Raw genomic sequence first — 17,824 nt, forward strand, 5'->3', positions numbered from 1 at the left:
CCTGTGTCTGTGAGGATCGAGCCTGTGAGGCCAGCCAGGATTAGTTTTTAACTTTCTGCCACGGGCATGATACTATCAATGGTGTGTTGCTGAACAGCTCATTTACAAGGGCCTGGCTTTGCCTCAGTTCGCTGTGAGGTGGTTCTCAGGGTGAACATCAGTGTCAAACCTGCCCTGGGCAGGCAGTTCCTGAGGGTCGTCCCCAAGCACTAGCACTGGGCCCTGTGTTCGTGCTCTGGCCTCCCTCCTCACGTGATGCTCCAGGAATGCACTTTCCTTTGATTATTTTTCTTGACCCAGATCTCTTCCAAATATGGTCTCAGCTTAAACAAGTTTGTGTTCTTAGAGCTCAGGCGTTTGCAGAATAAATTCTGGCTTCCAGCTAACTGTGGCGGGCTGTATGGGGGAGTGGAGGCAGAGAGCAACCTAAAAATGCAAAGATAAAAGGGGCACAGCTGGACTCAAATTTGTCCCAAAATGTACATTTTGTACAATGTTTATACAGTGCTAGGCAGGAAGATTTGTTTTCATAGTTTTAGCTACAGTGGAAACAATTGTTTTTAAATAAATGACCATTAGTCTGAGTGATTGCCACCCAAACATTGCTTCTCTGAGACTTTTCATCTGAAACAGATTTAAATATTTTTCTTTAGTCAAACTGAGAGATACAAGATTGTCAAGCTGACCAGCATAAGCAGAGGTAAATTAATTAACATCTGAAAACGAAGTTGTTCTAGTGAGCTAAGAAATTATTAATAACCTACTGTGGAGTGAGCATATGATTAAGTTATTTTATACTTTGGCCATTCTAAGTATGAAGTTCATCATCACAAGCATTTCTCAAAATAATAAATATCCTGGGCCAACTGTTCTGAAATGAATGGCGGAGCAAGGAAAATGTTCCACTCAGAGTTAAGATTAAGGATTTTCATTAAAACCTACATTTCCTCTGCCTGTGTAAGTTAGCAAGGAAGTGAATTTGTAGAAATTACCAGCTCCGATAATTCACAGTTAAATAGACAGGAGGTTGTGGCAGTTCCCATACTGAATTCTCCATGCTTGCTCAGCATGCTTTGGAGCCCAGGACTGATGAGAAGCTCCTATATTATTAGCAGAAGAAGGAATTTGTGTTTTTAAGCCCTTCTTGAAAATGTGGATCCTTCAGCTAGATCTCCAGTGAGGGAGGAGGAGAATGGCACTTTGCGGTCTGGATGTGAGAAAGGGCAGCATTGCATTGCATGGCTTATCTCACAGATAATGAATGTAATCATTTGGTACTGTTAATGAGTCAATTATTTAGAGGAAGAAAAGGAGGAAGCAGATTCACAACCAGAGGAACAGCTGTGCTTCAGGCCCCGGGAGCTGTGACAAAAGACACTGGCAGAGCAGTTTATCTATGTTTGGTGCCTGTTGTTTTTAGCACCCTGCACACGAGGGGACTGGGCCCTGTTGCTAGCTAATGACAATTTGAGCTGGCTCAGCTGGGGTGGGTTAGCCTGCAGTGTGGTGCAGGGCAGTGACACCGACCCAGCCCTCACAGAGCCGTGGCCAGTTCCAGGCCAGACATTTAGATGTTGCTCTGCTCTGCCAGCAACAGCTTCAACAAGAGCTGGGTTCCAGCTTCACAGCTTGGGATGGAGCCTTTCACTGCCTCATGTTACTTCCACTCCTCTCTAGGGTCTGATGGCATCTGTGTTCCATTGAGATCACAATTTCTGGAGAAATCAGGAGGCTGAGCCCAGCCTGACATGCATCACCTTCCAGATTAAAATACTGAGAATAACAAGATTCCAAAAAGGTATCAAATTGAACCATTTTTCATTGGCATTTCCAACAGGCGTTTAAACAGCAGAAAGATGAGCTTTGTAAATAAACTGAATCATTTGCTAAATTAAGCTAAATAAATGCTGCTTTTCCCTGCTGCTTTCTTATATTGCAAGTGAGGACTCCTGCACGCATTAGGAAGAAATGGCAAAAATATGAACCATCATCTTGGCAGGATGTTTCACTGCAATTTTCGGCCTGAAGAGCTCCAAGTACTGCAGAAATGGAATGTCTCAGTGTTGGAGTACAGCTGTCAACTCCTCAAACAACAGCAGGAGAGGAAGATATTTAAAAAAACAGAATTAATCATTTGTGAAAGCTGCAGGTTCTTTTTCCTGGTCCTTTTTGCTTTTATTTTCTAAAACCTCATCTGAATAATACACAACATTTCTCAGGCTTTTTTGTGGGTCAGTCATTTAAGGACTGATGTGCTCATTCAGACCCTGTGATTTGAAGATGTGTGTGGATGTCTGTCAGTGGACCAAGGGTGTTAATGGAGGGCTGGAATCTGTTACAGTGATTAACAAATCTGGACAAAAAATATGTTGGTCACAGCCCTCCACCAAGTGGGCAGTCACATTGTCTCACTAAAACCGACCTCAAGGACAAAAGGTTGGATGGTAAAATGTGTTGGGAACTTAAAATTCATATTTCTATGGGATCTTTTTGGAAACAGTTGAAATTGCTGTTCATATAGTTGCTGCTCCTGCTTGCAGGTATAAAGTTGGGTTTATAGAGAAGTACTACTGCAGTACTGAACTCTTCAGAACACAGATGGATGAAAGAGAACAAAGTGTTTAATAACCAGCAGTCCCACACTGGTGCTGTAAGACACTGATGGTCCATGCCTGGCCCCAGCGCCCTGTGAGCTACACTGGAAAGGGCAGCATAGTCAGCAGGGAAAGAACTAACAGAATACAGTGCTCTAATAGTCCTAAAGCTGGACTGTTCCATAAGGAATTGTGGCGTGTGGTGGAGTCACCGCTCCCGGAGGTGTTTAAGTAAATGGCTGTGGCACTCAGTGCCATGGCCTGGCTGAGGAGGTGCTGTTGGGCCATAGGTTGGACTCGGTGATCCCAGAGGTCTCTTCCCGCCTAAGTGAGCCTGTGATTGTGTACTTTTGAGACAGAAGATACCACATTCCTCTATCCAAACGGCAGTGATGGAACACCAGGAACAGAGATCCCGCTTCCACCGACGTGCTTGACCGCTCCCAGTGCCATGTGCCCGAGTGTCCCCTGGCCGGGCGGGGACAGCGCGGCCTCACCTCTTCCCGCCCGCCCCACAAAATGGCGCCGGCCGCGCGGCCCCGACCCCGCCGGTGGGAGGAGCCTGCCCGGCCCCGCCCCGCGCGCGGCCCCGCGGCGCGGCCCCGCTCGGGAGCGCGCCCCGCCCGCCCCGCTGCCCGCGCTCGCCGCAGCGCCGCTCCCTCCCCTGCGCCCGTCCCCTCCCTGCAGCCGCCCGGCGCGGTGTGGGGAGGCGGCCGCTCCGCCCGCCGCCGCCGCCGCCGCCCCGAGCCGCTCAGGTAGGTGCGGGTCGAGCCCGCGGGCCCCGGACCCTGCTCCGCGCGGTGGGAGGCGGCGGGCGGGCAAAATGGAGCCGCGGCCGGCGGGGGAGGGGAGCGGAGCGGGGCTCTCCTCTCGCCCCGCTCCGCTCCCTCTGCTCCCTCCCTGCCGCCGAGGGCTATCCCGCGGTCTCCGAGCCCCGGGGTGCGGTGCCGGGCCCCGCGGGGCCGCGCGAGGGGAGCTGCGCCATCGCCGCCCGTCCCGCCGTCCCCGCCCGGCCGTGCCACGGGCCCAGGGCCCTGCCGTGCCCCCCGCGGGACCGGGACGCGCCAGGCCAGCCCCGGCGCGGTGTCCCCGCTGCGGCCGGCTCGGAGGGACCTGTGCCGCCCCTTTGTCCCCTCAGCTGGCCCTTGGCCGCTCCAGGTGGGGCTGGGCCCTCCTGCTCTCCAGCCTGCGGCCGGGAATTGTTCCTCCCCTTCATCACCCCCCGCTCCGTGTCGTGGGGCTGGTGTGTGTGCAGGGCTCTTTATCAGCGCACATTCCCATTCGCGGGGGGCAGCTGGCTGTGCGCGCAGTCCACGGATGTACTTCTGACACGCCTAAGTAGCGGTGTGCACATCGCTCACCTGCACATCGGGATACCTGGCGAGCCTTGCTGTGTCCCTTCTGTGCCTCTTTGCATTCCAACATAATGCGTGTCCAGTCTGTGTATTCTCGTGGATAGTATGGATAGTTTAGTGCATCCTTGTTTGTGCGTAGTCCTTCTGGGGTAGTTAATTAGCGAACAGTTGCACCTTAAATTTGCGTGCACTTCTACTTGGATTAACAGTTATTTTGATCCATGTGGTTTTTATTTTTGTAAAGTGAAAGGGTAGGAGGGGCACTCAGTTAATATAGTTCTTAAATTATGGTTTATTTCAGTCTTCAGATGCCACAGTTTCTCTTACAAATTTGTGTGTGTGTGCCTGTATCTCTATCCTTCAGGTTTTAGATGCAGCCTTAAACAAAAAAAGTCTCACGTGTTTTTCCATTGGCCATTGTTGAACAGATTCAACAAGTGGACCTTGTCTTTCTGCAGTCTCACACAAGAACGCTGCCATGGCTGTGTTTGGGTGTGTGGACAGGTGCCCAGAGCCTTCTGCACTAGTCCTGTGAGAGAGAAACACTCTGAAAACACACATCAGGAAGGAGATGCTTGATCCATCTCTTACACTTAAAAGTCCTTTTGTGGGAGCAGACTAGGGAAAGAGGAGAGGGTAGGTGAGAACACCCACTGAGATGAATGAGCACCTCTTACCTCTCGGAGATATTGTTTGAGACTGCAACGAGGTCTGTTCCCTGGGGAGAAGAGCGGGTGGGCGAGAACACCCACGGAGATGAATAAGCATCTCCAGCTCCTCAAAGCCCTTGTTCTAGGCTATGGCAAGGAGTGCTCCTTTTTATTTGGGAATAGGCCCTTGAGGTGAATGGACAATTCACAAACACTAATAATCTTTTCTTTATAAAGATCCACCTCTACCTGCTCCAGCATTCATATGCATATTTGGTTTGCCTTGAAGTTTGGTAATTGTAGAACCACAGAATAATGAGGGTGCAGTTTCAGCATACTCCCCTAAGCCAGTCTGTCTGGCGTGATGGCTGCCTCAATTCTTTGCTGCTCCATCCTCAGCTTTGGGGTTTTTCTCTAACCTCCATTCCCTGTGCTGTGTTTGGAGGTTGCCATGTCCATCATCCAGATCTTCGAAGTCCACTAAGACCATCTTTTTGAGATCTGGGGGTTTTTTTAAGCAACAGGATCACAGAGTGGGTCAGTGGCAGCCAGTGGGTAATGTGGCTTACACTGACCTGGGACTGTCTCTGTGCCAATGGAAATGTGGGTTTCTGTTCCTCTCTTGCCCCAGTGCCCACACACTGTTGCTTTTGCTTTCTTGTTGGATTAGTTTTCACCTGGATGAGATCCCTGGTGTCGATTTGTCCTGCTCTTGCACAATAGTTAGTGTTGGCACAAGGAGTGGGAATGTGGGAGAAAAGGGCGAGATTGTCCCATTCAGAAGAAGGGCGGATTCAGAGTAGTTTCTATTGATTATGAAACCAAACTGTCAGTTGTGTCAGTGTAACTGGAGGTGCACAGGTAATTAAATCACTGATGCCATCTTCCTTAATTTTTGTGAAGGTGTCTTAACCCTTTCAAGGTGTCCTGTTCATCATCGCCATCATATATGGTCTTTATTTTGAGGTGGGAAGAAGTCAGCTGACATCGTAGCTGCTGTTAGCATCTAGTGAAACTCTGCCCTTGGATATGGCTTATTTGGTTTCTAGGGTTAGAAAGGCTAGCAATTACTTGTCTGGCTGGTTTTGCAATCAAATAATGAATGAACCCGAAAAGTTAAGTTTACTTGACACTTAGTCTAGTGGTGCTTGCCAACATCAACTCTTTGTGAGAGCAGCTGAGCTCTGTTTGTAATACAAAGCTGGTGCTTAGGCTTTGGAGAGCTTTGTTTCTCCAAGGGTGTCTGAATCAAAAGACTTGAGGTCCCGGGGGCACAGAGACGCACCCAGGTCGCAGCTCTCTGGTGAGGAGTAGGAGGCACAGACCACGGTGAGGGAAGGCTCCCATTCTCCCTGACATTTGAAGCGGGTGGGTGTTTCAGCTCCAAATAACTCTCTGTCACGTAAGAAAATGACCCTGGGTCACCAGGGGAAGGACTGTATTTGTAAGTTGTTGTATTGCTTGGGGAACTCTTAATTTCTTAGTGGTTTTGCACTAGGAATAATTGCAAAAGAAACTGTTTCCAAAATTGTGTTGTCTCTTCGATTTGCAGTCTTATGTTGTCATACAGTAACTCTAGCAAGTCACCCCTGTAAATAAATTATTTCTTATATTTTGGCAGTTTTTAATATATTTTACCTGGTGTCAAACGGTGAGAAAAATCGTATTATACACTGACTGCGGAAAGGGCTTCATAAGCACAATGTGGAAAAACTGGTTATCGAGCTTCACAAGTAGTTTAGATTTCAATTGTAGGTTCGGGTGTTACAGTGTATGTTGTGCCACTGATAGAATTTCATACTTAGTATTTTTAAAATATTTTTATTTATGTGAATACTCCAGATAGGGTGCAGCTTTGTGAAAACAAGCAGTTACAGGGTTTTAAAAACTGGGTAAGGCCCTACTTTCGCAAGAGAGTTAGTGTGTAGAGAAGGAGCTGACAATAAAAGGGACATGTGAAAAACATTTAAATTGATAGAATTAATTTTCTCAGTGAGTGATGAAAGGATTTCTCACACATGCTGTCCTAAGAGAGAAGAGCAGAACTGACACCGTATTTCTGTTGTGGTCTTGAAAGGGAAAATATTCCTCCTGCTGCTGTTGCCGCTCTACCCCCCCTGAAAAGCAAAGCAGCCCTGTGGTGCTCCCCAGGGCCGTGGAATTCGGCATAGAGCCTCCTTTATGAGGAATCCCGAACAGAGCCCAGCCTGTGCTCTGCTCCCGCCGCCTTCATTGGCAGCAGTGACCTTCAGAGAGCTGTGCACAAATGATACTTGTGGCTGCTTGTGTTGTTAAGTAGCGAGTCACATACTTTGTATGTGTTGGACGATGATGAAAATGCGCTGCTACAGCCTCCCACAGCCCCATCGATACTGTGGAAACTATTGCAAGCTCAGCGGTGAAAAACCTCAGAAAAACGAGTGGGTGTTGTGTACTAACCCTCATTAAAAGCAAAATTGTCCCTGTTGGTGAGAGGAGTTTACCCTTCCTGGTATTCATCATTTGAAAAGCTGTAATATAGGTGGACTTAGTGTTTTGTGCAGTTTTGCTGTGATTCAGGTGTGTTTTAGCAGAAGTCAGAGGCGCTTGCTGAGTCAGGTCTGTTCTGGCTCTCACCAGGCCACAGAAGGCAGGCTAGGGTGGGTGAGAGCAGAGCAGTTGCCTGCTGCTCATGCTGGAGCTGATTATTCTGCTCAATGCAGATAATGGGTCTCAGGTCCAGTACTCAGTATAAAATAGCTACTGAGCAACTGCCTGTTCTGGGGGGCTTGTGAACGTCTCTGCTCATCAAAGGTTTCCTCTTGTCTACGCTGGCAGCTAAATCCTGCCTGTGAAGAAGGCAGGGTATGATGTTTGAAAGCCAAAGATGGCATCACATCACAGCCCAAGAGGGTGTTTTTACGCAACGTGATTTGAGTAGCTTTGATATTAAAATTTTGTGTAGTGAACAGGTCATGAACGGGCATTTTCTGCAGGGTTTCAAGCCTGGAGGGAGGTGGGCCATAACAGTACCAAGAGCCTTAGCAGCTGTGAGCTGGAGCTGCATGCTAAGCTGTATTTCGGGATACAAGGAGGGGTCATGACCATGTCCAGATATTCCCTGTAGCAAAGCTGTGTGGGTCCCCAGCTGGATGGTCCTGTTTCTTTCTAGCAGTGGTGGAGCTTCCATGCTTCATTGCATGAGAAACTCTGGTGCTGCCTCTCTTTTCCCAAAGCCAGCTTATCCAGCACCTCCTCCCTTCCCCAGCATTTGTATAGATATAAATTACCAGGCACTAAAGGATCCATGCAGAAAATCCTCTACAGTCGCTTTCCAGTGAATCTTTTTGAAATACAACTAGATTTTCTTGTTGCAGTGTCTCATCTTAACTATTTGTTTACACAGAGGCATTCAGCCAGTCTGTTGAATCAGTTTAAAAACTGATTTAAGTAAACTGTTGCAAATATTTTTACGTATCTATTTACAGGTTTAAAACAAGAAAGTTCTATCTTGTAGGAAACTTTTTTGGAGGGTTTTATTCAAGAATGATTGCATATAAAGTTGTATGTGTTTAGCTATACAATTTAGCTCGAGTGTAATTTTTAAATTGGCATAGCTTTGCATTTTCTACCAATTCTCTTTTGTACTGTATATCTCCCTGCCAAGAAACCTGCTTCCACTCTACAGATACACTCGCTACATTCTTTTATTCCCAACTGTAATGTGAATGAAGGAAAATTATGCTGGAGATTCCATGGTAGGGTAATTAAGCTCAATTACAGATTTCCTTTTCAAAACTTTTCAAAAAAAGTCTTAAAAAAGACAGAATAGGAACCTTGGCCACTACTTGAAATTTGCATGGTTTGATGAAAAATGGTGCAGAGAGGGGGGGAAAAAGCATTATAAAAAATCCTATTGGCAGTGTTCCACTGAGATTGGGGGTTTTGTTAAGCTTCCTCTAGAAAGAAATTTTAAACAGTTACTGATTTGTATGTCCTTCTTCATTGATCCATTCTAGTAATACTGGTTGTTGCCAGATGGAAGGTAAAGTATCATCAGCCAGGTCTTGTGTGTGAAGTCAGTGTTTTTCAGAGCTCTCAGTGGTATTGCAGTAGACACAAAGCACATGCATGTGGTGAGGAAGCTCCAGCATTTGTCAGCTACAGCAGAATATATTCACTGTCTTGGAGTACCTGTGATGGTTCTCCCCCGGAAAGATGGATGGAAAAATCCCCAAGTGTAATGAACAGAAGAAGCAGAGAATAAGAATGTAATACAGGAGGGGGAGTGTAAGCCTAGTTGGTTTAATGAGAAATACCAGGGGCCTCTGCTTTATTCAGTGCCTTCTCCCAGCTCTGGTGTGTTCCTTGGATACTGGGCAGCTGAACTGATCCTTCTTTGTGGCAGTCGAGCTTGGAGCAGCTTTTTGGGGCCAAAGACAGTATTCCTGTGTCTAAAATGAGTCCTGAGACAAGAATGCTGCTCACCACTCCAAGTGTCTCTAGTGGATCAACAAACAGCGGAACAGCCTTTCAGGGCCGCTGGGCTTTAGTCTCTCTGCAGCAAAAGGACATTATAGAACCCTCATGTTTGCAATTACATATAATGAAAAATCTCAGGTATTTTTTGCGATATTGCAGGCACTTTTCTAGTGGGGTTAAAGAAAGGTAACATATTTTTGACTGCTAATTGTAGGAAACCTTAAGCTTGCTTTTTATTGCTGCACAGAAACGTCTGTCTGGTCTCTTGACCTGAGTGTATTTCCTTTGTCCTTTGCTAAGCGCAGGCTTACAAACTATTCTTAGTTGTTTTGTTTGCTGGTTAACAGCTGCAATAACAGTGGTTTCACTTTTGTTCTACTGTACCCTATGCAATGCACCAACATTGTGGCACGTGAAATATCTCTGCTAGAACATCTAATATTTAAACTATATTACTGTCATAATTTCAGTATTTGACATAAACCCACATTCATATATTTGCACAAGAGTAATGCACGCTGTAATGTGCATTTGACAAGCCAGGGTAGATTGAGTGTTCCAACAGGGAATGTATCCTTTGTAATCAGGAGAAAAGAGCATGGGGATTTACTCCAGGGTAAATAGACTGTCTGTGCTGTGTGCTTTCTCTTTTGCTGGCAGGAAACATTCATAACTGCCAAATAAATTCAGTAATCAATGGTAGAGTTTAAATTTTGTTGCTGTAGGTGATATTCCAGAGCTATTGCAGGGAAAAGATAATAAATCTTCCAGACCTTATCTACTTGAGAAATTTACCATGGGAAGATATATTTGGTGTCCTAAGCGTGACTGTAAGGCACAGAAATACTCTGAAAGGCCAGATATTTATTGGCTTAGTCTTGTCTTCAGCATGGCTAAATATTACTATCTTAAACTGAGTAGTTGCAGCTTATTTAAGTTGTAGAACCAATATAGTTGAATGGAAAATATGATTGCTTTATTTGCCAGAGTTGTTGGCATTGCCAACAATATCAACATATCTCAGTGCTGGCATTGCCAGCAGTTTGTAGCTTCTCCCCTAGCTAGGACAGCAGTGGCATTTCTGCAATCCAGCATCTTGTACTTCATTACAGATTTATTTCATCCCTCTGCTTTCCCAACTATGGCACCATTGTCTTGCCAAATGCCTTATGTGTTTCCTTCTTTGACATTAATTGTGACATGAAATAACAGAACTGAGTAGCACTTTATTCTTTTGCTGCAGTTAAGCAAACAAAAAACTCTGTAAGACTCTCAATCTGCTATACCTAGAGAGTGATAACATCTTTCCTTGGCTTATAGCAGGGATTAATCTTAAAGGTTAATCTTAAAGCTAGAACTAAAATTTAGATGAGATTTGGTTAGAAAGGTTTTGGAATTGTAGGTGAGCAAATATTGTAGGTATTGGTTGCTTAAACGCTATCATTCAGTTTTTTAAATTACTTCTTCCCTAATTATACCTATGTGAATAATACATGGTTTAAACTGTCCTTTTTAACTATGTGTAAAGGTTGCTGTGCAGAACCTCAAGTGAAGGCTTAATAAAACTAATTTCAAAAGTAATTTACTGACATCAGTACTTTTTACTAAAAATAGACTGAGTCATTCGGACTCATTTTAAGAGACAGAGTTAGCTTTTGAAAGACTCTCTTTTGTGGAACGCTGCAGTATTATTATATATTGATACATATTTCCCTCTCTTGTTTTTGGTAGAAAATGATGCACCCTGTTGCCAGCAGTAATCCAGCTTTCTGTGGGACCGGCAAGAGCTCTTGCCTGAACGAAGACAATGTGAGGGCTGCAGATCAGTTTGACCTCTACGCCACACAGCAGAGCAAGTACAGCCATGCAGTCAGCCACAAACCCATTGCCTGTCAGAGACAAGACACCTTGAACGAGTCCCACTTGCAGACCACAAGTAGCAGGAATATAGAGACAAAAGATGAACTAAAGAAAAAGAAAAACCTCAACCGCTCCGGGAAACGTGGGAGGCCGTCGGGGACCACGAAATCAGCAGGGTACCGAACCAGCACAGGTCGACCCCTGGGGACCACCAAAGCAGCTGGATTTAAGACAAGTCCAGGCAGACCCCTGGGTACAACTAAAGCAGCAGGATACAAAGTCAGCCCAGGCAGACCTCCAGGTAGCATTAAAGCTCTATCACGGCTTGCAAATCTAAATTATACTTGTGGCAGTGCAGCTTTTCCTTACCCTATGGTGCATAACAGAGGAGTACACGCTGCTGGTGAAACTAGCAGCAAAATCAAACAGCCTAATGAATGAAAGGAGGGAATAAGTAGATCCTTACTAATCTGCTTTATGCTGATTTTGGGCATGTTTATTGAGTTTTCTTGTAATGGTTGCCTAAGTCTTGGTTTCTAGATTTTATTCCAATAATGCCATAGCCTACAGGTGCAATTCATAACTTTTACAGAGTGTTGAGAAGGCTTTGGTTTAAAGGGGCTTCTGTTGGTTTTAAATCATAATTTATAAGGAAGTCTGAAGTGATACATTATGCCTTGGTGTTGATACTTAAGTATTGTCCATGTCCCTAGTTTTAAGTTCAATTTCTCATAAATCTTGATGTGTGGTTATTCATTAAATAATTGAAATAAGGAGGACAGAAATTAGCTGGCTGATTGTTCATGATGTGGCCTGTCCCACAATAAGCAACTTAGCCAGTTAAGTTCTTACTTGACAAGAAAAATTGATAAAGTGGCAGGCCACATTTTCCACTTCTGCAGGACCTTCTACAGACCTCAGATAGATTTAAAATAGACTTAAACAAAAAAAGCCCCCAACCTTTTATTTCTGAAGTGATTCCAAGTGGCTTTTATTTCTGGAGTTGTAGTGTTAAGTAAATTTCAACTAATGCTCCAAAAATATTTTTGAAGATATTAAAGAAACCTGAGTGTTTGTACAGCACATTACGGCTTCACAGCGCCTTACAGAGACAAGTTACTTTGCCTTTAGGTGAGAGCTGTTCTTTTAGTTACACTGGTACAGGATTCTGCTGGGTAATTTTGAAATGCCTAATAGTACGTATACCAAACCACAAATAATTCTTTGAAATTTGAAATATTTTATAAGAAATTAAGTACTGTTCATTCTAGTTAGGCACTTGGTTAATATTTTACAGTAGGTTCTTAAATCTGTAAATAGCTGTTTACGCTGGCTTTTGCCTTTCAATCTGTGCTTAGATGGCGACAGTTTAATAGCTTTTAAATGAATAATCTATAATGTTTACAAATTAAACTTTTTAAATAGACACTGTTGCCAACTTTTTAGACTCAGTTTTGCCAGATATTCCTGGAAGTACAGTTATTTCGTTGTTTGACACTTATACTATATTTAAGTTATGGAAGCTTATATATCTACCAAAGGATTCCATTTTCATGATTTATAAAAGCAAACTGTATAGCTGATGCAAACAGGATGCAGTTTACTGCACTGCTAGACCCCAGATATAGAGTAATTCATCTATGCATGCAAGCCAGAAAAAGATGTTGTTGGTTAACTATAAATACCTTTCTTGACTCAAACTAAAACCTCCCCTCCTCCCAAAAGGAATGTTCAGTTTTTCAACTGGGCGTGTGTAATTTTTTTTTTAAGTGTGGGAGAATGCGTGCGTGTGAGTGTGTAAAATACTTTCATCCAGACTTCAAAAAAAAAAAAAATCAGTCCTCAGTGTTGCATATTGTTTGTTCTAAATTTACTGAAACTAAAACCTTTTCTTTAATCTGGATGAAAGTTTACATTTAAATCATTTCACATATAAAATGACTTTATGATAAATTTGTAGCTTGAAATATATGGGGAGGGGAAATATATAGAGTTTGCAGATTTGGGGGAGAATAAAAATTTGGGTTAATTGAGCCTGTGCTGAATGGGTAATGATGCTGGTAATTTTTGTTAATATAAATGCTATTCTGGCCTGCTGTCATTTTGACTAGACCTCTTGATTTCAGTGATGACAACTTAAGAAACAGATGTCATGTTTCATACCTTTTTTATCAGGAAAAAAGCAGCAAGCCTTCAGGTGTTCCAGTGATGCCTAACACATATTGAGCTGGACTTTTGCTGTACTTTACAATAGGTGTGTTGAATTGTTTTGGGGGAACTGTGTATGCACTGGCAACTAAGACAATGAACCTCAACTTATACTGGATGGCTCCTTAGTCGATAGATGAACTAATGGCAGCTAAATTGCTACTAAGGAATAGTTTCTTCGTGCTGAAGCTCTGAAATCCAGTTGTACGTTCTGTTCCTCAGCAAACTCGCAAGTCTGAAATTTAGCAGTCTTTCTCAGAAGATGTAACTTCTGACACGTGTAAAATGCTAACGTGAGTTCATTCACCCTCAGGATCTGTGTTCTATTGGCTGTTTTTAATCAGATGATTTTTCAATAAAAGACTGCTTTAAGTTTTTTCCTGAACTCAGCTGGGCAAGCAGTCCTCTTCAGCTGAATGTATAACTGCAGGAGTGTCACACCTCGTTGGCAAGGAACGTGTTGCATGTCACCACTGTACCTTGGAGAAACTCCACTCCTTACCTCCTCCTGTTGATCCTGTTTGCTCCTGTCCGTTCCTCACTTGTGCATCCACTCAATGGTGCTGTGCTGTGTGTCAGGAGATAATGCAGATGTATTGCTGTTCTGCTAGTATAATTTGTATTCACGTATGCTGATGAAATAATGAAATCACCTAAGCAATTTCTGTTCATTACAGTGTTTATTAATTATATCAGATGAAATATAATCCCAGTAAAAACTAATTAATGTTGTCAGTTGTGAAATGATGAGCATCAAGTAGAAAAAGTGTTCAGAGAGCCCACAGTGGGCTGCTTGGCACTCTAGATTTAGGAAGGAGACCAGAAGTGCACTGCTGTCTTTTCCTAATTCTGCTTTATTTTATATCTGACTAGAGTTTACTGGTGCCATGCAGTGAGGGGAAGAAAATAAGGAGAGAAGAGATTCAAAGTGATTAGAAATGAAATTTTCAAATAATTCTGTTCTTCCTGTGTATACTCTGCAGAATACATTGTGTTTTTTTCAACACTTTTCTTTCCATGAGAAACACTGAAACAGCATGTTAATGCCTAAACTTTATTAGTACCAATGGGAAAACTGGCATTTTCCCCCCATAGTATGAAAACATTACTTGTAAGGTAAATTGCTTATTTTATATTATATATCATAATTCAGCTATTCATAAGCTAGGATCACTGTTGTGTGTTAACACTGTTCGGAAGACCGACATGTCAAGTTTAGGTTTTAATAATTTCTTTTAATTATCAAGTTTCTAACGTCTTATTTATACATAAATGAAATGTATTAGCTTGCTATTATTCCTTAATGATGCTATAAAGTTCACTGTTTAATATACATATAGTAACTACTATTCATTTTCTGATTAAATTTACTTAAACTTTAAAACCAAATAATTTTGCTACTATAAAGTCTTGCACTGGACAGATTCAAGATGCTAGCTCCATATTTTGGCAGAAAAAATCAGATACCATCAGAAGCGGGTGACTGATATCAGAGATGGTATTTCTAAAATCAGCACTTAGCTTTGTCATTAAAGCAATGTTCTTTATATCTTGGATTTAGTTTAAAGTAATTGAAATAACTAGAGCCATTAAAGATCTCTCTTCTGAATTAATATATTTTCATTTTGTCTGAAGGATCTTCATGTTCAGTCAGGACAAAACTAAGCCTTGTCAGTGAAAAGTGATGTGTCTGTGAAAAGAATTACCTGGAACTACAATACACAGAGTAATTCAGATGAGAATTTTAATTCCCTCCCCCATTTTGAAGAGCTTTAAAAGGCAGAGCAATGTGAAGTCATTTGTGCAATGGTTTCATTAGCTGTGACTCTGCTGTTCTTTGTTAAATGTATAATAATGTTTCATGCTACCCTTAGAGTTGACAGTTAAAACAGCTGATAACAATCATAAATACTTGGAACTGCAGACTTCATTTCTGATTACAAAAGAAGTTTATTCCTCTCTATTTTAATGCATATATTTTAACACCGCTTAAATATATTTATGACTTCAGTAGAGACTAGACATTTCTCCTTATAATTTTTTTTTCCAAATAGAAGAATCTGTATTCTAAAATTTGAACCACTTTCTGTTACTTCAGTCTTTCATCATTTGCTTTTCCACAGGTTTACTTTGGGGGTAACAGTAATCTGTTAAATAACTAGTATCAGCACCCTGTCCTCTGCTGTAAAAAGCCTGATTAGATACTGTGTATGTTTTTATGTCCATGAACTTGAGCTACTCGTGTGCAATTATGTGTATGGGAATGGAGTAGTGTTCATGATCTGTATTTACATCATCATATGGATGTATATTTATTAATAAAGTTAATACTTTAAAACCTAACCATTTTCCCTGTTTTTCTTGGTTTTGGGGGTTTTTTTAATATCTTTTAAATTCTGGCTGAAGATGCCAGTTGACAGCGTTACCTGCTTGTTACAGGCAAGTTACATATATTTGCAGTAAGGCAAAAAGACTCTGTGAGCATCAAGGTATCAGGAAATAGAGGAATATTGCTTGTTTTTTAATGAACTCAAAACAGTGTGACAGTAAGTTAATTGTTCTTGTCCTTTCACTCACGTAGGAGTGGGGGGAGTTATAAACCTGTATGGATAAGTAATAAACTGCTAACTTTTTTCCTCTGCTGTACCTGGAAATCAATTTGAAAGTACTCATAAACTAAACTTTTGATGGAATGGTGGTCATAACCCATTACTCTGTGATGAATAAGATGTGTTTATCCCTCTATCCCAGCAATATTCCAGTTTATCTCTGTTGGTAAGATGTGCTCTGTGTGCCATGTGATACTTTAATTTTTTTCTCTTTACTGAAGTTTGTCAATAACTTTGGGGAAGAACAGACAGTCCTACCTACCAGAAGCTGCAGTCCAGACTCCCAGGCCTGCAGCTTCCAGTCCCTTTCCAGCACCCTTTGTTTTCTTTTCCATGAACTTTAAAAGGCCTTGAATACGTCTGGAGTTGGAACATTACAAAAGTTAGTTGCCGTTATTTTGCAGATTTTTAAAATTTGCCCCAAAAGGACATCTGATGCCTTGTTTGGTTGGTTATTTTTTGGGGTTTTTTGGTTGGGCATTCTGGTGATTCTATATATTTGGCTTTCAAGGTGACTGGATATGTTCAGAACAGAGTTCAACTGCAATCTGCTACATCCTGGTCTAAAAACCAGTTCCTGGACATGATTGCATGAGCTATATGGATTATTTTATTGGTTGTAAGGAAACTTGAATTATTAAGTATTATATTAATCACAAAGAGTATCAAACAAGAATACAGCCTTTTCAGCTGTGTTGGAAGTTGCTTGACTGCTTCCATGGCTGCACCTTGTTCAGGATTTATTCATGCTGACAGTCCAGCAGTGTTGGGGTATCAGCTACACAAACTGGACATCTTCAAGAAGTCTTCAAAATAGTTCTGTCTTTTAATAGTAATAATAATCTTAGTTACGTGCATGGCAAGTCACTGGGGCTTGTTTTGGGGCTGGATTGGCATTTTTATGCTTTTATACCTTCTTGGTGTGAGCTCTTCAAGTAGCACAAAACCACTCACTATGTGTGCTAGTGATGTCATACCTGTTAAACATGGATTACTTACAGTCACCATAAAAAACCACACCATTTTGATTTGTGTTACACCAGGAAGGATATTAGGTTAGGATTAAATTAATAGTAAAAAATTGTTTTCAAGTTGAAAATGCTGCTTTGACTAAAACATAAGGACAACAGGGCAGCTTTTCTTTGCTAGTCTGCACCAGCTTGGATTCCCTTTGTGCTTCTGCTTTCAGGCTTGCTCAGTATCAGCTGATCTAATTAAATATTTCCCCTCCATGTGCAAACCTCATGCTTTCTATTTTTAGACTATTATGTCCTCATTATTAGTGCTTATGCAAATTGGACTTTGAAAGAAAAAGCTTCAAGCGAGAAAATGTGTGCTGTAAAGAAGGAAAGAGTTGGAGAAGTGTCCCTGGGTAAAAACAAAGCCAAAAATCCCATTTCTGTAATACACCTGACACCTCTACTCATTTATACATATGTACTTGGGTTTTCCTGCCCTTTTCCAGTGTGCATGGTTCATGCTCCTCTAGGTCATAACTGTCAGTTTTTCACACACACAGAGTTGGCAAAATCTCATTGTGCGCTGCTGGCAGTTTTAAGGAAGTGTGTTAAAAAAGATACCAGCACTTGAAGTATTGTGCTTATTTTCAAAATGCCCCAGCTAGTCTTGAGTTTAATATTTCACTATTAAACTGAAATAAAAGAAAACCTAATTCTGTGACGGGAGGAATATTATTTCCTAAAAAGAAATACGGGAGTATTTATCTTGCCTTTCTGCTTGGGAGCTTTAGTTGATAAGCTGCTGGACAAGACCTTTTTAGCTTTAAAAATATGCCTTTAGTTTGCCGCGTTCTACCCTTACTCCAGCCTGGCTGTGTGTTAAGGCACAGTTTCCATGCAGACAGCTCCCAAACGGGACCGTGCTTCCCTAACGAGGCTGGAAGGAGGCAAATCCTTGGTCAGGCAGCTGCGGCTGTGAGGAAGTGCTGGGCACAGCAGCCCCTGGGGCTGCAGCCCCGGGTTGGACCCGAGCAGGCTGTGGGATGAGTTACAGGGCGCGTTTGTGCGCCCTCAGTTACTGCTGTCACAGCATCCTGCCGAAGCCATGGCATGGCACTTGCCTCGACG

General features: G+C 42.6%; 1 protein-coding gene across 2 annotated transcripts; it reads left to right on the plus strand.

Moving 5' to 3' along the window:
- Positions 1–3,215: 3,215 nt before the first annotated feature.
- Positions 3,216–15,471, plus strand: C13H5orf24 (chromosome 13 C5orf24 homolog). 2 transcript variants are annotated; one of them, XM_085073558.1, is made up of 2 exons: positions 3,216–3,349; positions 10,792–15,471. In XM_085073558.1, exon 2 carries the CDS (start codon positions 10,795–10,797, stop codon positions 11,359–11,361), a length of 567 nt encoding a protein of 188 aa, XP_084929684.1. In that variant the 5' UTR covers positions 3,216–3,349; positions 10,792–10,794; the 3' UTR covers positions 11,362–15,471. The 2 variants fall into 2 exon arrangements, with proteins under 2 accessions (XP_084929684.1, XP_084929685.1); XM_085073559.1 differs by lacking the exon at positions 3,216–3,349 and adding an exon at positions 6,336–7,158.
- The last annotated feature ends 2,353 nt before the right edge of the window (positions 15,472–17,824 follow it).

This window comes from Lichenostomus cassidix, chromosome 13, assembly GCF_008360975.1.
Source record: "Lichenostomus cassidix isolate B80296 chromosome 13, HeHo_3.0, whole genome shotgun sequence".
NCBI classification, from domain to species: domain Eukaryota; kingdom Metazoa; phylum Chordata; class Aves; order Passeriformes; family Meliphagidae; genus Lichenostomus; species Lichenostomus cassidix.